The sequence below is a fragment of the Pseudorasbora parva genome, chromosome 2, assembly GCF_024679245.1.
Source record: "Pseudorasbora parva isolate DD20220531a chromosome 2, ASM2467924v1, whole genome shotgun sequence".
NCBI lineage: Eukaryota > Metazoa > Chordata > Actinopteri > Cypriniformes > Gobionidae > Pseudorasbora > Pseudorasbora parva.
In genome coordinates this window covers 48442955-48466594 of record NC_090173.1, presented here as the reverse complement: position 1 = coordinate 48466594, position 23640 = coordinate 48442955, and the positions used below count along the sequence as shown (strand labels likewise).

The window sequence follows — 23640 nt, the reverse complement described above, 5'->3', positions numbered from 1 at the left end:
ATTATATCCGATATGAATGCTTCTCTCACAGTAAATGACTTTGCTGTGCAGTGCTGGAATAAGAGCATCATTATTTAAGTTTCCAAGCAAAGTTGCGAATGTAACGTATGCGTACACTTGAAATATCGCATAAAGCATTTGTGAATAAAGCAGTATTCCCATCCCATGTGTTCAAGAGAACAAAATATCAGTTATAAAAATGGAAGTTGCTGGAATAAGCTCTTCTATATCATAAATGACTTGCATCTCCAAGTGCGCTGACCAAACTCGCAATTACAACTTGTAACCTGAGAATAGGTGTGTTCATGCATGTCATAATTGCCGTAACCATTCTGAACTGTAAAAAGCCTTCATGTGCTTGTAGAACTTATAATTACGTATGAAATGTTCTTAGAGCTTATACCACCTGACCGTTACAGATTCATTTAGACGTTGAACAGCTTAGAGTAGAAGCCGCAGTCTTATCACGGAATTATGACATGGTCGTGAACACAGCATTTAAAAAGTCAATTTGTTTCCGTCTTAGTTTATGCACATTTTCTTATCGGATAAAAAAAGTATCCACTTCAATTGAGGAAATTTTTTATGCACATCTTGGCATTTCCATCCAGCGTGTTTTCATGTGATATCCCAAAATTCACATGAAAACAGGTGGTTGAAAACATAAGTAGTTACTCACTCCAGGTCTCTGCTGGGCAGGCGCGATACATAGGAGAAAAAGATCGATGCCACAAATGCAGTTTCAGATTCTGAAACTGGAATTTATTTCCTAATTTTGCATGTCTATTTAAAGACTGCTGTAAAACAGCGCTGAACATCGTACATTTAATTGGACAAGAACAACGTTTATACAATATTGCTACACTGTAAATTATATCTGACAAAAAACATGAGGAAAAAACACCGGTGAATGAAAAGCTCCACCATAGAAATAAAAAAATAACACTTGTACTAAGATGAATGGTCCCATCAGCCCTGTGAGGGACGGACAGACGGACGCCGACAGAACATAACAGAAGAACAGACTGCAGGGCTGAGTCATGCGGCATGTCCTCACCAGGAAGAAGAGAAGATCGACTGAGGAGGATTGTGCAAATCAAGTCTTGAAGAGTTAAAGTGTCCCCTCGTTTCATGGCCAGTGCTCTGAACAGGAGCATTTCAGTCTGATTGGCTATGAGACGAGGCGGCTGTCCTCTTGAAAGTGGCTTCGCTGCAGTACCTTCACATGATTCTCATAGATTTTGAGAGCTGGGCCGAGTCTGATCGACAGACCAGTCAACACGTCACTGCGCTGCATCAGCAGTAAGGACTTCCCATCTATTTCCTGTTGGAAGATACAAGGGTTACTTCAGATCCACTTCATGGACAGTAGTAGTGTTCCAAGGTTTGGGCTCAGTAAGATCTTAATTTTTTTTAAAGGGATCCCCTGGTGTTGAGACTTGCATGGCTTAATATAACATAAACGATGTCTCTTACTGAAATATGTAGTAGAAAACCCATGAAAGATCTACGTTATTTAAACAAATCGATTTTATATTTGGACCATGGGCGGCACCATTTTGTTTGCGTTCTAGGTTGATGACGTAGAATGGTGGCACTCCTCAATCAGCTGGCGTTACCCGTAGCTATTTTTACCAAAACGCAACTCGAAAATTGTTTCAGAGTTAAACAAAACCAATGAATTGCTTTGTAATTGTACTTAAAACACACTCAAACATACATGCGCACACAAACTCACCTACACAAGTCACAAACAGATCGGCGGGCGCGCACACACTGACAGATGTTGAATAGACTATGCATTGTCACAAGATTTATACTGTACAATACTGTAAAATATAGACTGAATTACTAATTTTACATACTATTTGGGTAGGTTAGTATGCACATTGATTTCATTGGGCATACTAACCTACCCAAATAGTATGTAAAATTAGCAGGCTTGTTCTTCCTCACTGCAAAAAATACCTAGTTATGTGGGTAACAATGACGCAAATATAACAGTATGTGAAAATCTTGGGTGTGTAAACCACAAAGTAGTTTCTGGGTCAAAACCAATATCTTCACTTAATGTTGTATGTATGTAATGGTTACCCAAATAACAATTTTTAGTTATTTTCGTTATTTATTTATTTATTTATTTATTTATTTTTCAATGAGGAAAAACAAGCCTGCATTCCAATGTGCACAATATACATCCTAAATAGTATGTAAAACATGAAAGTTTTTTTTGCTTGTTTAAATAAATTCAAGGATATGAAGTATATTTATTATTATTTACTGTTTTTACATTGCATTTCTATGTTTATTTGATGGCTTTTATTTTTAATATTCTGAGGCTGTTTTGTTCACATTCATTAATTAATATAGGCAAAAAGTCTGTCCATTTTTTTTTTCTGAAAATGTGTAACATTAGAGACCCTAAATAACTTAAAAATAAATTGAAGATCAGTAAGAACTATTATTTACTTGATACGATTTGATATTAATTTAGAAAAAATAAGATACTTATGTGTGTTTGTCAAATGGTAGACATTTGAACTTGGAAATTAATGTCAAAGACATTATAATTAGATTTTCCGTGTATATTTCCTTGTCCGCTGTAGAGTAATTGCAGGGAGCAGTCTTGTGAGAGGCTGTTAAGCCAGCCTATCAGAATTTAGCAGTCTCATCTCTGATTGGCTGGAATTGTGTCATATTATAACATTGAGTTGTGTTGAGCAAGCGAGCCGTCGAGCAGTCAGAGCGGGTATCTGAGCACAAGCAAACTAGACGTTGCACATGTGAAATATAACGTCGGGGCACATCTAAATAAGCTTATTTTAAATGCAAAATGTATTTTCGTTCGCTCGAAATACTTTCATATTTGCGAGACGAACATTTCTCCGCAAAACTCAGTTCACGCGCACGTGAAATGCCCTTTTGCGCACTCAAAATATGATCTTGCGCGCGCAGAATTGAGTCAGAATAGTAACTCCATAGTGGAACAGTTTATTTGTTATATACAGAGGCCATCTAGTGCAATAGTCATGAAATATCATGCTTTTGTTCGTGTTTCTCTCCACAAGAGGTCGGTTACGTACGGAAGCTTATTGCATTCACTTGAGAAAAAAAAATCTACTCAGTTTTTCTGAATTAATGACTTAATTATCTCAGAATTATGAGATCATTTTTCATGAATAATTTTTTTTGTTGCTGTTTTTCTGAATTAATGACTTAATTATCTCTGAATTATGAGATAATTTTTCATAAATACAAATTTTTTTGCTCTGTTTTTCTGAATTAATGAGATCCCTCAAAATCCTGCCAAGAGCTCTATTTTAGCTGGATTGCATGGAAGTAAACATGTCCCACCTTTCAAATTTAATCCGGATTTATTTTACTTTGGGTTTGAGACATTGTCTTTAAGTAATAAAAATTGTATTGTTTTTAGTGCATCAACTTTGTGCAGACAGCTCAAGACAGCAGAAATGAACATTCTGATCTGCTTGACATTGCTATTGCACTCCATGGGGATCCAGTATTTTCAACAATTGCCTGATTGTCTTTTGTGTCACCACGTAGCCAGCCTGAATGCATTTCAGATGCATCATCTTAACACGATCACATAGTAATGCGTATCAATATTACGAGTGTGAAATTGTGTCTAATGTATATCGTCTGGAATGTATATTGTGTGGAATGTTTACTGAGATAATGCACGTGCTACACAGTCTTTTCGCGTGCGTGCATATGACATGCTCTTGGGTAGGTTGGGGATGGTGGGATGGGGGGTTCGTACGTATAATATGCCATAAAGTGCGTATCATAAGCACGTAAAAAACTGTGTACCATATGCACACCAAAACTCATTTTAGCGTATACATTCCGCAAGATTGCACACTTATTTATACTACTATTTATTCGAATTTTCATGAGATCGGCTGTCTGCACAAATTTGAAAGGCGGGACATGTTTACTTCCATGCAATCCAGCTAAAATAGAGCTCTTGGCAGGATTTTGAGGGATCTCATTAATTCAGAAAAACAGAACAAATTATTTATTTATTTTTTCAAGAAAGAATTAAGTCATTAATTCAGAAAAACAGAGCAAAAAAAATGATTCATGAAAAATTCTCATAATTCTGAGATAATTAAGTCATTAATTCAGAAAAACAGAGTAGATTTTTTTCTCTCAAGTGAATGCAATAAGCTTCCGTAGTCGGTAGACAGTTATTTTAAATTTAATTTCAAGGAAAAAGGTGAAGAATGTGCTTAAATTACATTGATCAAATGTAGTTATTTAAAAGTAAATAAAGTTTAAAAAAAACAATATCAGAAATTGCATTAAAAATAGAATACAAAATACAAGCTTTCTGTACAACAAAAAATGTAAAAAGACTGCAAGGAGAGATGAAGGTAAACAAGTAACTAGATATGACAGCTTGAGGTGTGAGTGTGTGCAGTGTACTTTGTAGAACATTCACTCATTTATCACTCACTCACTCATCACATCAAACAACAAGAATACTCATAAATTAACAAAACAATATGTCAATAAGAGATTCATCGTGCAGCATAGACCGATTTTTTTTAGAACTCATTGCTCGCTTTCTGTATATAACCCATTCATAATTTAAATAAAAGTACACTGCAAAGTTGTATTAGTGACAACCATACTAAAAATGCATGGCTGAATCTGGAATAGTGATGAGAATAGCAAGCGACAGGACAAAAAAAAAAAAATGGCATGCCAAAATAGATCTGTGCATTAAGTCTGTTACCTGTAATGCGTTTCTTTGTTTTTCATTCTATGATTAACTTTTCATTTAAGTCGGTTTAATGCAATGTTTCCTTAATGGAACAATATTTGAGGGCTACATGCTAATGTTACTTGTTTACTCCTAATTATTAATATTAATAATCAAGTTATTTTCTGGAAATAACTATTTAAAAACTAAAGTCAGCATAAATTAAATAAATGTCTTGAGCATTTTTCCGGCATTAAAGTAACATCAATTAGAGGGGAATTGTAATTAATTATCATAAAATTAGGATTTTTTTAATCTTTTTTTTTTGATTTTGGGTTAAAATACAACAAGCACATGTTTTTAACAGGTTTGTTTGACCACACCACTAACCTGTGTCCTGAAAGCCAGCGCCTGCTCAGGGAAACCCACAGACGTGAAGTAATGAGCCACATCGGCCACGGTCCAAAGCAAAGGGTCCTGCCTAAATTCTTCTTTTACCACATCACTGAGAATGAACAAAAACTTCTTAACACCTAAGCAATTCACACATGGCATCTCCATACCATAACAACAACATATTAACCAATGGTGCCAGTTGCGTTTGAAGCACAGAAATAAAACACTAGCGCTTTAAGTCTCACTATTTCAGTGTTTATTGCAAAAGACAGAAAGAGAATTTAAACTTTCACTCACTTTCCATTACTCATCCCTCCATTGTTATCCGTTTCTTCCTCTGTCATGCTCTTGAGTTCCTTATTGCACATTTCACCTGTGACAGCACAAAAAATAAAGAAAGAAAAAATATAAATGTACAATGAGTTGATATACATATATGGTGCAGGTTTGGAAATTAACTGGGATTTGGGGCAAAAATGTCACTAAAATAGCCCCCAAAATCAGGATAGGGGGCAAAAAAAAGCAGCTGCACAAATAAACTAAACCTATCATGACTGTCGTGATTAAACAGTGTTGATTGTGACAATACATTTAGATCTGCTCAAGTTGCATCAGATTTATTTTTTACGCATTTTTTTTTTTTTTTTTTTGCATCACAACTAATCACACGTATTTCTGTTGAGCATTTGAAAGCAATGGCGAATCAGAGGTGTTTACAATAGTCACAGGTAAATGTGTTTAGTGTGAACGCAGACTGACTCACTTTATTCCTAGTTTGAATAAACATTTGTTTTTCATGCTACTAAACAAATTTTATCTGTGTAGCCTAGGAATATGACGAGCTGTGTCCTTAAACACAAAAACAGTTTCTGTATTCCATTAATTGTCATTAATAATCATTTTACAATATCAAGAGCAGTAATCAACAGTAATGATTTTTGTAATAAAACTGCAACCCTAATGAGTTAATGTTTTTAATTTATATACTTCATGTAGTCTATACATTATGCATTAGTATAAATACATATAATTGGTTAAATGTCTTTGACATAAACAAGATACACATAAAAAAAGACAACAGATACATTCAATAAGATAAACATACAATTACCCTTGCAAAGGAAAAAGAAAAAAAAACTTCCAGGGGGCAAATATTGGCACTTAAAGGAGCATTAAGCGATTTCTGAGAAACACTGCCGATATATATATAATATTGTAATATGTAATATTGGACGTTTTTTTTAATCATAGCTGAAGTGAATCAAAACAATGCTTAGCAAAAAATAAAGTCAGCCGGCAGCTCCAGACAAACAATGACACTCAAAACCGTCCAGTTTCTAGAGCTAACATTACAACAACATCGTATCTGTGCTGTGAAAGAGCAAAACTAATGTTACTTACATACAGAGCAAAAACAACGCAACCTCTCCGTCCGTTTTCAGGACTTCCTGCTTCACTCTCCAGTGCTGGAAAGCTTTTCTAATAATAATGTGGGTCCTAAAGCTCTTGCCTGATCAAAACCCTTTTGTTTCCAGTGATAATCCTCTGAGCTTTTCTATTTTGTAATGTCTCTCAAGCATCTCTCTTTCTACAGTCTGTCGATTGGACCGCTCTCCCCCATAATGACTGGACACCAGTGGCAGAGCAAGCCACTGAACACCCCTGACACCTGACTGGCCACCCTGGGTGCCACCCCAAAATTTAGTTTGGTATTTCCAGTTCACCTAGAAAAAAGCAACTATGTTGACATGCAGCGGCGCTGCACATTGTTTATGCTATTAACGTTGAATATTAAGAGAATATTAACATTAGTTACCAAACAGACGGGGGTCGCGCACAAGCGCAAAGTTGTTTAAAATCCCGTAGCGCCATTCATGTGGTTTTCCATGGCAATTTGTCTCAAAAGGTTGGTTTTTAATGTATAATGACTGACTATAAACTGACTTTTTTTCGGGATTTTTGGGAGCAGATTGGAAATTTAGCTTTAATTTCTACATTTTCATAACTGTTTATTTCACACCAACATAATTAATTGTTCTTCATATGTTAGAGTGTGGGCGGGCTTTTGATATCGCAGCTGTACTTCCTGCTCTACTTCCTGTGCTTTACTGCGCAACTCCGGTCCCGAAATCGCTACTGCGCAGACTCTGTCTCAAGATGTCAGCGCCGTGCAGGCCGCCTGAAAGCTTCAACTCTGTTAAGCGGAAACAGATGATGTCGCGTCGTCCATATTTTTTTACGGTCTATAGACCCGATCCACGTACAAGAGCATTTCTCAGAAATCGTTTACTACACCTTAAATGGAAAAATAATCTGTCCCTGATATGCTATGAAAGTTAAGGGAACAGAATTCTCACCCTCCTCAGTATGATCAGAGACAGTGTGAGGCCCTCCATCTGCCATCACCACCTCGTCCTGAAGACAGACACACACAATATGACACAGAGACACAGAGGAACATGGCAGATGTGCTGTGTTTGGAAGCTGGAAGGACGAGCTCACCGGCATGACTGGATCAGGGGTGGCCACGCTCTCCTCCATGCTCGGCTCCTCCTCGACTTTAGGAGCGGAGAGACAGATGGCAGCTGGCTGCTGTAAGAACTCCACAGATCCTGTGGGCCATAATGACAAATACCATCAGCTGAAATCTCTTTAGGCCAGAGTCTTACACATTCACATTACAGTTTTTGATGAAATCTTCTGTCAGAGGTCAGTCACTCTCACCAAATATTAAAAGGAAGATGGTGACAGATTAAACAGCTATCTCTGATATTTCTATCCAACTCCCTGACATGCATTGCAATGCCCCAATTTGCAGCAAACAAAAAATGTGAAGCATACTGAATTAAGAGCGGGAATTGTAAGAGACTGAATGGATGCAATTCATGTTGTAACTTTACGCTGTCAAAATGTCTAATTTTATATTTGTCTCTTCGAACTTTTACTACAAATTCAAGAAACACAGATTGTTTCACCAGAACAAGAACGTAGAATGTTTTAATGTGCTTCCATTCATAGAGATTTTTAGATGGATGCTGAGGCTTTGTAAATCAGGTAGAATCTGTGAACGTTGACCAAGTTTGTTTGCTGGCTATATGGTTGTAATACGCTCTGTTTTCCGCCAACTGGCAACCTGTGGTATCAAAATAATATTGTACACTGGTAATGTGCATGATCAGACCAAAACAAAAACGGACATTCCGATACAGAACGCACATTTCAAAGTAGAATAGCTGGCTGTAGCTTCGCTTTTCAGAGAAACAATATTTCCTACATATCTGCAAACATATTATGGAATTTCTATGCTTTAGTAAAGTAATGTTTTTTATTGATCTTAGTACTGAAGTATTGATCTTTCAGTGCTACATCCTTTAATATTTTTACCTAGATCAAATAAGCTTCAGTCAAGCCCTGTCCCTTCTGTGTACGTTGCTTCTCTCTTCCGCTAAAGACATAAAGTGCTTCTTTTTTCCATACATTTAGGTTTTACATAAGCATTTTTTTCCTAATAAGCATTTCATAATAAATGTATTAAATTGAAAAAATATTTAGTGATGGCAAGGGAAGACAAAGAAACTTTAAAATAACCAGTTAACTTTGTTTTGTGCTCATGATGAGAGTTGATTATTAGATTGTTTATTTTTAAGTAGGTTATTCCTTTAACCAAAATATAAATATGGTCCAAACTTTTCTCAAGAGGTAAACCCGGCACCTCCCTGTTTCCCTTCTATGTGCCATACACGTAGCTGCCTAAAAGTAAAAAAATAAATTAAAAATTAAATGAATAATCTATTTAAACATCTGATCTTTTATATTCATATCCAGTTGAAAGAAATATATACTTTTTTGGTCATTTTTTGGTCATTTTTTGGTAAAAATTCTTAGACAATCACTGCTTTGGCTCGGGGGCCTATATTTTGAGTGAGTAGGATTTTGTCTTTTACAAAGTACTACGGCTGCCCCAATGGAAATATACTGTACAAAAAAAGTTTTTTTTCCGCTGGGAAAGAAATATAGAGATCGGATCTCTTGGAACTTTAATTGAATACCCCTGCCCTGAAGACATGGTGAAGGGAAAAATACGAGATGGGAGGAAAAATGAGATGTCAATGCTTTTGCGTCCCATTCGAAAAATGTTTTTCAAAGAACTCAAAAGAAATGACATCTCGTTTTTCCTCCCGTCTCATGTTTTTTTTTTTCTTCATCCTTTTCCTGTCCTTTTAGGGACTTTGTGTGACATAATATAAGCTAAATGATTTTGATTTGCTTATATTGTGTCATACGAAGCTAATCAAAATCCATAATTCTAAGCCCAAACAAATTGATCACTACAGGTTCAACTATCCTGTCACTGTATTGCAGTAAGTTACTAATACTAAGTTTTACTAATACTATTGGGGTGAATATTTGCTGGTCCTCATAATGCTTGATATTAGATTTACACAAGTACATTATGTAACAGAATAGGCATGCAAAAAGCTAAAAAATTAAATTAAATTAAAAAAATCCTGCAAATCTTGATTGGACCGCTAAATGGGTGAACCCTGTTTACACCTACTATTATTAAAGGGTTAGTTCATCCAAAAATGAAAACCTGTAAGACCTTTGTTGATCTTCAGAACACAAATGAAGATAATTTGGATGAAATCCCAGAGCTCTGAGACCCCTGCATAGACAGCTATTTAATAGACACAAAAAGTATTCTCATCACTTCATAAAATTAATGTTGTACCATACATGGACAATATTTTATCTACCTGGGCCTTAAAAGTGGTAATAACGTTGCACTCTATGGAGGGATCAGAGAGCTCTCGGATTAAATAAAAAATATCTTCACTTGTGTTTTGAAGATCGATCCAAAATACAGGTGTAAATGGGTTTTTAAAATGTTTTGAGCTTTCGACCACTTCCAGGGGTAGTCGAAAAAGTATTTGACGGGATTGCGTAGTGTTAATGCTCATATGGTCAGATGTGTTTGAACAGCCACAAAAGACGTCTACTCTCAGGATACTGACCTTATCAGCCACACAGGATTTAAAAGACCCAAGTTTGGTTTGAAGATGAAAAACGTACCAAGCACAGTGTTCTTTGATTTCTAACACACACTCACAGTGTTCAGCGTGATCTCGTGGCTATCAGAGCAGAAAAAAACGAAAGCTGATGGTCTCTGAGTGGTTTTCTATCGTCTCCGGTCACGTTCATTTGTAAAACATCAGGTGTGAACAGGAATGTGTCTTCCTTGTCTCCTTGTGATCCAATCGAACAAAACACATCTTAATACCAGGGCCTCTGATTCTCAAACAATTGTATAAATGAAGTTTACTGACTAACATTTGGCTAGTGGGACTTCAGTTTATCTGAGGCTGCCAGCAAAATCCTAATGTTAATTATGTTTCATCATGAAATCAAAATGGACAATTCCCGTTTCTTTTGCAGTAATATTGCAGTGTTTAATATAAATGATTTATCTGTGCTCATCTTTTTTTTCATGAGCCTCATAATATTTAATCAAAAAATCTTCCCCTCCCTCTTGCAGCAAAAGCTCTTCTCTGATGATGCATTTACTGGCGCGAGGGCCGGGCAACCTGTGAGATCCACCAATACCAAACCACAACCATCCAATCAATTCTGATGGACAAAATCAAATCCCTCCATACATTTGTTCTTGTTCGAGAAGCTGTTTCCCTCGGATATACGTCACAATAGGAAAGAAAAGACTTCCGTTTCATGCCGACTTTATCATGCTATTTTGCAGTGCGGTTTCAAAATATTTTTTTTATTTTAACAGATGTATTTGAATTAGTGTCTCAGTTTAAAGGCTGGTTAGTACCTGTGTCCTGCTGGGCTGCTGGCTGTATGTGCTCAGGCAGAGTGTCAGCGCTGTCTGCGTCCTGCCTCAGAGCATCATGGGTGGGAGAGTTCTTTGAGGATGTGGGTGAGGGTACAGGCAGACTGGTGTTACTGCTGGTGACGGGACTCATGCTGATGCCCGAGTCAGCGGTGCTCTGAGCGCACATGGCGTCCAGACTGCTCTCATCGCCCTCCTCATCCATACTGCTGTCCAATCCTGCTGTCATCGACATCTCGTCCTAAAAAGGATAGATAAATAAACAAAAATCGTATTTATTTTACTTGATCACTGTTAAGCCTTGTTTATATTCAACGCGTCAGCACAAGCGCGAGGGTGCTCAGGGGAAAAATGACGTCAACGCGGAGTGGGCGGTCGTGTGCGTTAGGTAAGACCCCATTTCGCCTGGCAGTGTGCAGTGCATTTTCTTTGTAACAGCGCGCGGCACTGCATCCCAAGATGAACGAGTTCTAGGCGAATCTAGTCGAGCATGACGTCTCATCCTTGTCAACTGGTGTTGTGCCAGCAGCACTTAAAACTTCTGCTATCACTCCTATTCCAAAAAAGCAAACTTCCGACTTAAACAATCGTAGCAATTTTCGTCCAATATCAAATCTTTCATTTTTGGCAAAATCCTAGAGGGTGCTATAGCTTCAACTACACAATCATTTAACTCTTTCAGCTTTCTCTACTTCTTAGTCGATTTGAATTTGTCTTTGGTTTAACAGAGACTGCTCTTGATTGGTTTAGATCCTAGTTTTTTGATCACAGACACATTGTGTCTATGGATGGCCACATATCAGATGTGGGTTCTGTTAGTACTGGCGTCCCCCAGGGCTCAATTTTTGGTCCTTTGCTGTTTAGCATTTATATTTTTCCATTCGGTCAGTTATTAAGATCTCTTGACCTTAACTATAATTTTTATGCTGACGATACCCAGATTTACATCCATTCAAAACCAGGTCAAGACGTAGACTTATCCCATCTGACACATTGTATTTTAGAGATTAAGATTTGGATGTCTGAGAACTTCCTTTGTCTGAATATTTCTAAAATAGAAGTCATAATTCTTGGCTCTCCCCATCAACTGCGCACTGCTAGATCTTTGGCGCTGTCTGTTCATGGTGTTACCTCGGAGTCACAAAGTAAAATAAGAAATCTTGGAGTTATTTTTGATTCCCCTTTGTCGTTTGAGCCTTTTGTGCAGAACACTGTTAAGACTTCGTTATTTTATCTCAGAAATATTGCACGTCTACATCCTATGCTTTCTTTTTCTGTTGCCGAAAGGTTGATGAACGAGTTTGTTTTCTCGCAGTTAGATTATTGTAAATGCCCTTCTTGTCAGAGTTTCCAAATCTTGTATTAACAAACTTTAATATTTGCAAAACTCTGCAGCTAGAATTTTATCTGGGGCTAGGGCAGTTGATCACATAACACCTGTTTTGGAATCATTACATTGGCTTTCAGTCAAAGTCCTGATGTTAACATATAAGGCATCGCATGGTTTGGAGATTCTCAGTACTTAACAGAGCTTTTAATACCGTACACGCCTGTTTGCAACCTGCGTTCTTCTCAGAGGGTGCTTTTAGTCGTTCCTAAAACTCGGCTTCACTCAAGGGCCCCCAAATTGTGGATTTCTCTCTCGTCTGACATCAGGGAAGCACATTCTTTAGTCAGTTTTAAAACCCATCTTAAAACATTTTTTTTTTTCAGGATTGATTTTAATTGATTTTTATTTGTTGATTTACTTTTATTTTACTTTTTTCTTATATTATATATATAGAAATCTAGACGCACCGTAGCGGCAGCAAATCTAATCTGCTCGCGAGTGTCGTCTAGCAACTCTCAATACCCTTCTGAGCTATAATCGCCAAACTCTTGCCGGGCCAATCACATCGTGTCTAGAGTCAGTGGGCGGGGCTTAACATAATGACGGCCGAGTTGCGTTTGCGTGCTTCTAGTAAACACAGAAACTGGCGAACGGCGGTCTTTCGAATCAGCTTTGACCGCGACTCTGGAAGACTTGGAGTTAAGCTTTTCTCTGAGAAAAGAACAAAGAACGGCACTGAAGTCATTCTTAAAAAGGGAAGATGTGTTCGGAGTTTTGCTGACCGGATACGGTGAATGTTTAATCTATCAACAAGCTCTGTTTCACCTTCGTTGCTCTGGTTGGTGTAGCGCTATCCTGTCACGTGCAGAGGGAGTTTAAAAGACAACCGTTTATCCGCCCCTCGGATTGAGCCCTGTCAATGGTGAGTTTCCAGACCAAACATCTTGATGTGGGTCTGGCTTGTCAGGCTAAATGTGAAGTGCTTTGAGAAAGGAACTTTTAAAGGTGCTATACAAAATAAGTGTATTATAATTATCATCACACCGGCACCAACTTGCACATGCAAATTAGGTGCTTACATTTACAAAATGAGTCATTTTAAATAAAGATCCATGATTAATAAAATAATAATAATACAATTCACAAAACTAAAAGGTTTAGTGAAAATAGGAAATATTTAAGAGTGTTAATTTAACTGTATACATGTGTGCATATATATATTTTTCTCATGTCACAAGTAATAATATCAAGGTTTACTGAGTTTTACATGATTCTTTTGTAGTGTGGTTTTTTGTGAAGTGTACTAAAATAAATACCATCACCTGTGTACATTTAGCCCATTTAGCCCACCTTTTCTCAACGCTTTTTCCTGATGGCTTATAGAACAATTACTCTGAGTCGCCCTCTGTCGTTTTAAAGAAAAGTACAACGGCGAGCGTATAAACGCCTCGTCCGTTTGGGGAGAAGCGCGCAGGCTAGCGGAGGCTCGAGCTGCGCAGCCATGCGAAAGTTTAAACAAGGCTTTAGACAAACACATCCAGTGCAACTTGAGGCTTCAACAGTTTTCCTTTTTATAAAGTAAATACATTCAAATTTTTAAGAAAGAAAAATATGAAGCAGCACAACCGTTTTCAACACCGTTTCTTGAGTATCAAATCAGCTTATTACTGTTTTTTCTCAAGGTGTGGAGTAGGGCTGGGCGATATGACGATTGATAGAGATTTTTCTATATAGGTTATCTATAGGTAATGAATGAGAAGAAAAAGTGTTGACATGCTTGATGACGAGTTATTAGAAGCACAATAAACTGTGAAAGAGAACTGAAATTGGTACAAACAGGCGGCTTTCTGTGGCACACATCGGAATCGCTGAATTCAGTTTACTGGCTTATTAGGCTTGAACGGTCAAATACACACATTTTCGTGTAAAAAAACAGTCAGTCTTGTCTAAAATGAAAGTTAACAGTGGGCGAAATTATCCTTATATTGGATCAATGCATATTGCAATGCATAAGCGGACAGATCAGATATACCCATCAGCGAGACGTACAGCATTGAAAAAGCAACATTTCTGTCAACTGTGACCGACCGTGACCATGACCCTTTTCAGTGGCGCAATGGAGCATGTATCATAATTTTTTTCACGTCCATTGTTTTACTTCTTTTTAAGCTTTTTTATGTTTTTGTTTTAAGCTTTTTCAGGTCAGTACGTCTACCTTGGGTTGTTTCATTAAGTATATAGTGTAAAAGCAGATATCAGATACGAGTCACTTTTAAAAGATACAAGCTGGTCTTCAAAAAAAAACAAAAAAACATCAGATATAGTTATCGAATCGGAATTGGGCATCAAGACGTGCAGTGTTAATGCAGCCATATAGGCAGTCATTAATGTTAATCAAACAAAAGAAAAGAAAACCATTCACTGCTCTTGAATTGTGTTTTATAATTTGTTTACATTTTTACACAACACCTATAACAATTAAATGGCAGACTAATTATGTCAGTCCCATTATGTCAACTTAACCCAACCCGTCCTGAGCAATAACACTGGATGTTCAATAGCCGGCTAAAAGGCATAAGCAGTCAAGCTGGTGGAATAAAGAAAACATATTAGCATGCATTCCGTGGCTTTAAATAGGACTGCATGCTGATTAGAAATGCCTGAATTTTACATTTAAACTAATATGTTTCGACAACTGCTCTTTGCGTTTTGCTAAATCCGTCCAACTGCAAATCTGACAGTCGTCGAGTCGAGCTTCAGTGGTATCTGAAGGCCGCGCGCACAGTTTGTTCAGACAGAAATGTACGTTTTCGCATAAAGTTCCACTTTGAAACCCCGTTTTGGCGACATTTGGCACAATCGTGTTTGGAACGTTAATAACAGAACAGTGAGCATATCTAAATAACTTATTTATACAGTGTGAGTAACATTACGGAGTGAGTGAGTTTGCTAAACGGAGGAGCGCTTAACTCGGACTCGCGGTTCTCTTCTCCGGCGGGCGGCAGGCAGCGCGCCTTCAGAGTGAACTGGGGCGGGCTCATGAATATTAAGTAGCGTAACATTCTCCAGCTGCATCAGAACGAATCGGCCTGGCGGGCTCATGAATATTAAGTAGCGTAACATTCTCCAGCTGCATCAGAACGAATCGGCCTGGCGGGCTCATGAATATTAAGTTGCGTGAGGTTCCTCAGCGGCCTGAAAGAGAAACGTGGTGAGTTCATATATATTAATTAGGCAGCGCCACAGGCGAACATCACGCAGCATAGTCAATATTCATAAACCCGCCCGCTTCGCTCTGAGGCGCGCTGCCCGTCTGAGACAAGCGCGTCCCAAAGCAAGCCAATGTTAAACGTGGCTATAGCCGACATTTTCGCCCCTTAAAAAACATCCAAAACTAACGTTGACCGCAGTGCACATATCAACCCGCGATACACAAGCAGCGCAAGTTCACGAGCCGCACTGACGACTTGTTCGCACTTCGCATGCACGGACATAAAGGATACTCTAGCAGCCCGTGCAACGAGTCGCGCTTCAATGATCCCTATAAATTGTCATATTGACTTTGTTATGACATGTACAATAGCGGTCTCCCGGTAGTGAATAATCGCTATTGCAATTGTCTCCAGTGTCGCTCCTTGTGCGAAATGCGTCAGTCGGCTGATACGTGATGTTTTGGTGACTTTCCCCGCTAGTTTAGATCAACCGACAATGATTGTATCGCTAAAGTTGAGTTACTGGATTTTCTGCGCTCGAACAACAACTCGCTCCGACCTCGCACATCAAGCGCTTCTATTGTTGGCGATTTTCCGACGCTCATGAGGGTTCGTGCCGCTCCCCGTCTGCGCCAGTCCGCGCGCGCGTGCGTGCGTGCGTGCACTTGCTTTCATGTTTAATGCGCCAGAACTAGTGATAAAACTAGTGATAAAACACCAGCGCTTGACATTGCGCGTGTGATGTTTTTTTGTCGGAGCGCAGTCGCTGTTTTTTTTATGCGCCGGCGCTCGGTTTACTTACTTCCATATCCTCCATGTGATCCTCATCCACGGGACCCAGCGCGCTGTCGCCGGTGCTCCAGTCCGCGAGGGACGGCTGTTTCACCGCACACTTGCTCTGCTCGTTTTTTCTCCTGCCTCTCAGCACCTTTGCCGCGTTGCGATAAGACACAGAGCCCTTATAGTTGACTTTCAGCACCGTTTGCTCCTCTATCAGTTTCTCTAGTTCTGAACGGGTTCGGTCCCAGTCCGAGCCGTATCGTCTTTTAACCATTCTGCAAATTCTGTCCAGGTCCGGTCGCGCTTTCCTCGACCGCAGCGAGTCTATGGAGCCCAGGATCCATTCGCGGTACGGCTTCGACATTATTCCTAATGGGCTTCAAGCTTGATAGAGTGGATGAAGTGCGTCAGTGTTGCCTTCGACGTGACGCTCGCAGTCTTTCGAGCCGCGGTGCGAGCGCGCTGGAGAAGGAAAAAAAAACGGAAACATACTGTACGCGTGCGTTGATCACATTGAGCGCTTAAGGTGGAATGCGCGAATTGCGCGTCCCGCCACTAGGAGTTTTAAGGAGGCTTTGTTGTGTTTTGTTGTTCTACGTGTAGCTTGAAGGTGTTTGGAATACAACACTAGCATGCTGATTGTTTTTTTCGTTTTTGCTTTAATAATACGCATTTTAGACATTTAAAAACTTTTAAATGTTCACATTCCGTGTTTATTTAAGCCAGTTATCTCAGAACTTTGGCACTTGAAATGCCATTTTGTGAAAATATGTTAATGTTTGGTGATCCAATCAAACATATTAGCTGCATATTAGCACACAGTAAGGCATTATGCAACCATAAACATTTAGTATTATGCTAAATTGTTGTCAGATGAGCCTATGCACAATGAAATCAAAATCAACTGTTTTATGGAATGTTGTTTATTATCCATGATTTATCCATGCAAACCATTTTCTTTCTTTTATGCATGTGCCCTTTTAATTTTTAATAAGAACACCTTCCCTTCCTTTTGCAGCTCACCTCTTCTCTGATGATGCATTTACCGGCGTGAGGGCGGGGCAACCTTTCACTCGCATGAGATCCACCAATAGCAGCCCTACACCTTTTCTCCTTCCAGAAGTCATTCCACTCGGACATACCTCACCGTAGGGGAAGAAAAGACTATTTCAAGTTCCAATTAACGCTGACTTTATTCAGGCGACAAACAAATATAATCCCACAATCATTAAAATGTTGAGTTACACATCTTAAATTGGAAAGCCAATCAGAGAAGATTAGATCTGAAATTCCAGGTTATTGGTGACACTAGAAATGGAAGGTCAAGTAACGTGCAGTGCATTCTGGGATACAGTGTTGCGCAGTATCCTGCACACTTAAAGGGATAGTAAAAATGAAAATTATACCATTAATTACTTGCCCTAATGTTGTCCAACACCCGCTAGACCTCCGTTCATCTTCGGAACACAAAATGAAGATATTTTTGTTGAAATCCGATGGCTCAGACAGGCCTTCATTGAAAAAAACGAAATAACGACTTGTATAGTGATGTCCTATTTCAAAACAAAGATTTGAAAGGTTATGAATCAGCGTATTGAGTCATGATTCCGAATCATGAATCGCTGATTCATTACCGTTCAAATCTTTGTTTTGAAATCGGTCCATCACTATTTAAATCGTTGTTTAGTTGTTTTTTTGCACGCAAAAACTATTCTCGTCGCTTAATAAAATGATTGTAGAACCACTGTAGTGAGATGGGCTTTGTAACACGTCTTTAGTGCCTTTATGGGTCTTGAGAGAGGAAATGACATTGGTGTCAATGAAGGCCTGTCTGAGCCATCGGATTTCAACACAAATATCTTCATTTGTGTTCCGACGATGAACTGAGGTCTTACGGGATGACATTAGGGTAAGTAATTAATGAGAGAATTTTCATTTTTGGGTGAACTAACCCTTTAAACAAATGTAGTGTCATCTCGAGGATTTACATTTCCTGTCGAATGCTGTTTCGCAAGCACCTGGAAGCCATAAGTGATCCGCCATCTTTGCTCATGGCTGCTCAGCTCTGCTGCCAGGTCATTTCGAGACGAAATGTCATGTGACTTAATTACTAGACTCGCAGGAAACTGATTTCAAGACAGCAATGAAAAATCTAAAGGGACTATTGTATGCGTCACATACAAATATAATAAAATTAGTGCTGGCCAACTGATTAATCGCATTATGTTCACATAATGTGTGTGTGTGTGTATTTAAGAAAAATGTTATTTATCTATGATACTTGAAGGAGTAATTATGCACAGTACCAACACATCAACAAAGTTTATTCTGGTTGCAAATAATCACGATTGATCGCCCAGCACTAAATAAAATATGTATTCTGTGCTGAATGTTATGAACAGAAAAATAACACGCAAGACGGCACCACATAATTGTAATTTTAACAATTAAAACTTTATTGGAATGATACATGTTGCAAAATATTATTCTGTGTATTTTTTATTTTTTTTAAACATACTTGATGTGTCCTACGGTACGGGTATCCGTCAACTTCTCCAGAAGGTAAAATAATTAAGACTGTTAAAGGCAGAGAATATACAGTATCGTTTCCCGAAAAGGTACAATAGACTACACCATCACCATACCCATGTCGGGAGGAAAGAGACTCCTGTTATTGAAAATACACTTAGAAAATATGCAAAAGTAAATCAAATGTTTTCATGATTTTTTTTTAAAAAGCAAATAGAAGAGTGTATGAAACTGGATGTGTAGAAAGGCAAACTGTATTATGGACTGATGCGCACACACACACGCACACACACAAAGATGATTGACGGTGAACAGATGAGTGAGAGACTGGAGGATGTGTGACATCCATGTATTTGAAAGGGAGGGACGGGGCCCCAAGAATCAGGCAGACATGGAGAGATGACATATGAACACCACCAAGAATGTCATGCTCTGACAATAAAAAAAAAAAGGTGCATTTGAGCTATTATTTCGCATTATTCCGATCAAGCTCAAAGGGAAGGAAAGGGAAGGGGGAAGCTCATATGAAAAGCAAACCTGTACATTTGAACTCAGTGCACCAGTTGAAGATAGTCTTACGTTGCTTCTAACATCACAAAACCAGTGCCGAAGAGCCTGCTGGCAAACCGAAATGTACAGAAGCATCCTTTGAACACTGATTGTTTTGTTTTCCAGCAACAAGTGGAGCCGTTTCTACACCCATTTTATGAAGTCTCCAGAAATGGGGCGAGTAAATGTCCCAGCGACTGCTAGGCATGCAGGGAAAAAAAGAGTGAGGAAGAGAAAATCTAAAACCTATCCCAAAGTTCAGTGAAATACAAACATCTGCCTTTTGCTTGCGACGGTTTCTAAAGGTACCCGAATGATCAGAAACTGTTTTGGCTGTGTTACGGTGACGTAACATTTCCTGAGCGGGAAATGTAAGTGAACGGTAATTTTTCAGACATCTTCAATGATGCTACCATTATTAAAAGATGTACGAAGACTTGCATTAAATACCATCTGAACCTGGCACCAATCTGTAGTACGCAAACATTCGGCAAAATTAAGTTACGCTACTCATCATAAAAAAAATAGAAACAAACCCCAAAAAACAAACAAACAAACAAAATAAAACAAAAATCGCACAGTTTAGAAAGAGAAGCATCTAGTGCGGCACCAGCAAAACCGAGCTATAAGCGATAACTGCCGCCTCGCATTTAAATCTGTGCGCCACTAGAGGCAGCAAGCCATTCGATCTAATGTCCTTTTCATTTGGTTACTCGAACAAACATGACCGCAGTTCCGTTTGGTGCCACTAGTGGCGCACTTCACCTTTAACACCTAATTAAATATTCACTGACGAGAAGCTCTCTGAGCATAACGCAATAAAACCTTTGCAACACACTACGTATTATTGCACACCTCTGCAAACTAAACAACAATACAACCATGGGGACATTTGCATTCAGATTGTCTTGCATCCTACAGAGTTAAAGAGCAAGATCGATCAATTCATTGGGCCATATTTCACAAGGCCGAATGGAGCTTCACTAACTGGTCTTAAAGGGATAGTTCACCCCAAAAAGCCTTATTTTATCATCATATACATAAATTGTGAGTCAGTAGCAAAACGGTTTCTGGTCCCCATTGATTTCCACAGTATTTTTTTTCTCCTTCTCCAAACTACGGGTCCATCGGGGATTTTTCATAATATCGTCTTTTGTGTTCATTCGGGTTTGGAACAACGTGGGTAAATGACATTTGCATTTTGGGGCGAACTTTCCCTTTAATAAGATACAATGAAGTCTACAAGCTTATATGAAGCAGAAATGGAGATTGATTAGTGAAGACCTTGCAAGTAAAAGCGTACTGAATAGCCACCTAATTTTCAAACGTCTTCTGTAAAGATAAAAAAAAAAAGAAAGAAAAGGGTTTGGTCACTGGCAGGTGACACGGAAGAATCGAATAATAATAAGAAAAACCACTGAGTGTAACCACAGAAACAGTGCCCTCCTTTAAAAGCTTAATTCTAAAAACAAACAGCCCTAATATAAGACTTTGTGCCTGGCCAATTCACTGCATTCATTCACTTTTCCATTTCGTGTTGATTTATTCCCTGCAAAACTCATCTCTGAATCAAAGCCAGGGTGTAAAATCATGGATTTGGAGCTTCAAGTTTTCTAATCGTATGACAAGCTGGGCTTTTAGGACACGCAGAACGCCACTTTTGGCTTGGTATACACTACATAATCGAGAGAGCGATGATCCAAATCAACAATCTTCATACTAAGCGGCTGATTCTGCCTGATCTCAGAGCAGTGTGGGAAATTGTACCCAATCAACATGTGGATGATAAATTTGAAGGACGGTGGTGCGACGCTTGAAATTCAAATGGGAAATGTGTGATATCTCAAAGAAAAAGCCAGAACTCTTGAACGGTGTGAGTTGGATTGATTTGGTATTGGGTGCCAATAGGTGCACAGGAAGTAAACAAGATGTGACAGGGTGGAGAACTACAGAGCAAGGACACCTCTGCTGATTAAAAAAAGTGGGGGAATTTTCTCTGGAGAAGCCAAAATTCAGTACCAGAAAGTAACCTCTATATCTCTGGGGGAGAAAAAAAAAGAAACAAAAAAAAGAAAAGTAGTAGTCACAAATATCCCCATGCCAGCCAGTCATAGAGAAGTGACTGAATCTCTGCCCAATGGACCCTGGCTACCAAACAAGAGGGAAAACATGAAAATGGACAAGTAACAAGTGACGAAGGATCTGAAAAGGCAACACTGCTGGCGTCTCTCTCTCTCAGGACTTTCTGATCTTCTCCCTCCATCCGCGTGTGAGGGCTCTACGTTGTTGTCGTTGTTGTTGTTGTTGTTGTTGTTACCGCATACAGGCTCAGTCCAGTCCATCACCTCACCCTGGAAAACGTTTTCTTCTCACTGTTGCCCCACATCTAATTTCTCTCCATCCCTCTCCTCTACTGCAGCTGCTTCTAAAATTCAGCAAACTCCTTTCCACATTTCTCTGTGAAAGAGACCCGGATTTCTTCTTCCTCGTAGTCGTCGAAGTTGCTGGTGTCCCCGGGGCCTTTGCACTTGGGGATGAAGGGGGCCTCCACCTGAAAACAGACAAATATACAAAGATGAGTTAGCAGAAAAGGTTATTTTACATTTTGATTAAATATATAACCTAAAGGCCCCGATATACTTCAGGCGAGCACGAACGTCATTCATTAGGTTAAAATGGAGTTCGTAACGGGAGTTCAAAACTTTCTGGAAAAGTTTGCTCACTGTTAAACCCCTTCGAACAACCATCCGTAAGTGTGTAATAGGTGGGTGTGGTTTTGAGACTCCATCCTCTTTAGCCCCATTTCCACAGCAGGAAGTTTCCCCACCTTTGGGGTGGTAGCCAGGGTCTAAACGAAGTTCCAGGTAAAAATGCCCCCCTTAAAACTACCCTATTCGCGAGGTAGTACTTTCTCAAAGTTCAGCAACTTTCGGGGTTGGGAATTGGGCGGTGAACATGCTGATTCATTGAGTTCACGCAGCTTTTTCTTTTTCAACCTGAAAGTTTGTTGCGGTGTGTGTGCAGTAAGAGCGGTTTGCTATTCGAATCAACAAGGAAGTTTAAAAAAATACGACAAAAGGAATGACGAGGTTCAGGCTTTATCAAGCTTATACAGTATGCGGAGGACGAAATCCGACGGGAACTGGAAAGTCGCGCACAGTCCTACGTCTCAGGACTAATTCGCCTAATCTTCACGGTACTGTAAGCCGCGATGGAAATGCAGATGGCAACAGGTCTGGGGGGAGAAATTTCCTAGGGCAAACTGTTCCAGGTAATTTCTGTGGAAACGCAGATATGACGCAATTGACAGGCGACTCCCTCAGACGTCCCGGGTCCTTGGTTAAAATAGCAATTTTCTCTCAATTTACAAATAGTTGGAAACATTTTGGATATTGTAAGAACCCAACTGAATAAAATATATAACACTGGCATCATAAAAAATCATAAAATCACAGAGCGGGGTCAGCGCATTATTTATTTATTTATTTATTTATTTATTTATTTATTTATTTATTTATTTATTTATTTATTTATTTATTTATTTATAGGGGTGTAAAAAAATATTGTTAAACAATACAAATTTGACAATATGTAGGAAACAATATGATTCGAGTTATGGAGTTGTTTTATCCAAGGCTTAACTTGCAGTAGTATTCCTATTTATAAGGTATAATTCACCCAAACACAAATTTACAAATGTAGGCTACCACAAATGTTTATCATCATGTAGCCTACTCAACATCATGTCTTTCGTTTAACTTCCAAACACAAATCAAGATATTATTTATGAAACCTGAGGGATTTCTGTCCCTCCATTTAAAGTCCATTGTTCCTCTCAAACCTAACTTAAAAGAGCCACAAAAAATGTCATTAAAGGTGCCCTAGAATGATTTGAAACAATATGTTAAATTGTTCTCTGATATCTAAATAGAGGGTATGTGGCTTATTTAAGGGGGAAAAAAAATGTCCAGATACAGTTTTACAGGTCCATTTACAACCCTATAAAGTGTCCCTAGGATGTAATGCTCTGTTTTTGCCTTATTTGGAAGGGTCATGAATATTAATGAAGAGTTCTGCTCTGATTGGCTTATTTCAGCAGCTCACAGCAGTTCAGTAAATCGGCTCGTGAGTCCTGACAGAACAGACCAACTAAATGAAACTAAGCAGAACATCTCAAATGGAGATTGATAAAATGCAGCTTACTTGTTTATTTGGTGTTTTTAGTAATTAAATCCCCCAAACAGAGCTTTTCTGTGAAAAGAAACCT

General features: G+C 38.8%; 2 protein-coding genes across 5 annotated transcripts in view; both read right to left on the bottom strand.

The window, feature by feature from the left end:
• Positions 1-724: 724 nt before the first annotated feature.
• Positions 725-16814, bottom strand: samd1a (sterile alpha motif domain containing 1a). 3 transcript variants are annotated; one of them, XM_067422956.1, is made up of 7 exons: positions 16318-16814; positions 10956-11214; positions 7628-7737; positions 7483-7540; positions 5423-5498; positions 5120-5234; positions 725-1324 (listed from the first exon to the last, which is right to left on the bottom strand). In XM_067422956.1, exons 1-7 carry the CDS (start codon positions 16657-16659, stop codon positions 1172-1174), a joined length of 1113 nt encoding a protein of 370 aa, XP_067279057.1. In that variant the 5' UTR covers positions 16660-16814; the 3' UTR covers positions 725-1171. The 3 variants fall into 3 exon arrangements, with proteins under 3 accessions (XP_067279057.1, XP_067279073.1, XP_067279068.1); XM_067422972.1 differs by lacking the exon at positions 16318-16814 and adding an exon at positions 16075-16098; XM_067422967.1 differs by lacking the exon at positions 16318-16814 and adding an exon at positions 15274-15420.
• A 1913-nt stretch (positions 16815-18727) lies between these two features.
• The window catches only part of prkacaa (protein kinase, cAMP-dependent, catalytic, alpha, genome duplicate a), a 44251-nt gene continuing 39338 nt past the window's right edge, over positions 18728-23640 (bottom strand). For both annotated transcript variants that reach the window (XM_067423047.1, XM_067423038.1), the window contains exon 10: positions 18728-21924. In XM_067423047.1, the coding sequence (XP_067279148.1) occupies positions 21799-21924 (126 nt within the window). In that variant the 3' untranslated portion in view covers positions 18728-21798. The remainder of the gene's footprint in view (positions 21925-23640) is intronic.

Excerpts from the sequence above, each read along its gene's own strand:
- samd1a (XM_067422956.1), bottom strand. The coding sequence starts at position 16,659 with ATGTCGAAGCCGTACCGCGAATGGATCCTGGGCTCCATAGACTCGCTG. Across the intron at positions 7,541-7,627 it reads CCCCTGATCCAGTCATGCCG|GACGAGGTGGTGATGGCAGA; the intron begins GTGAGCTCGTCC and ends GTCTGTCTTCAG. Across the intron at positions 5,235-5,422 it reads GGAGGGATGAGTAATGGAAA|TGATGTGGTAAAAGAAGAAT; the intron begins GTGAGTGAAAGT and ends GTTCATTCTCAG.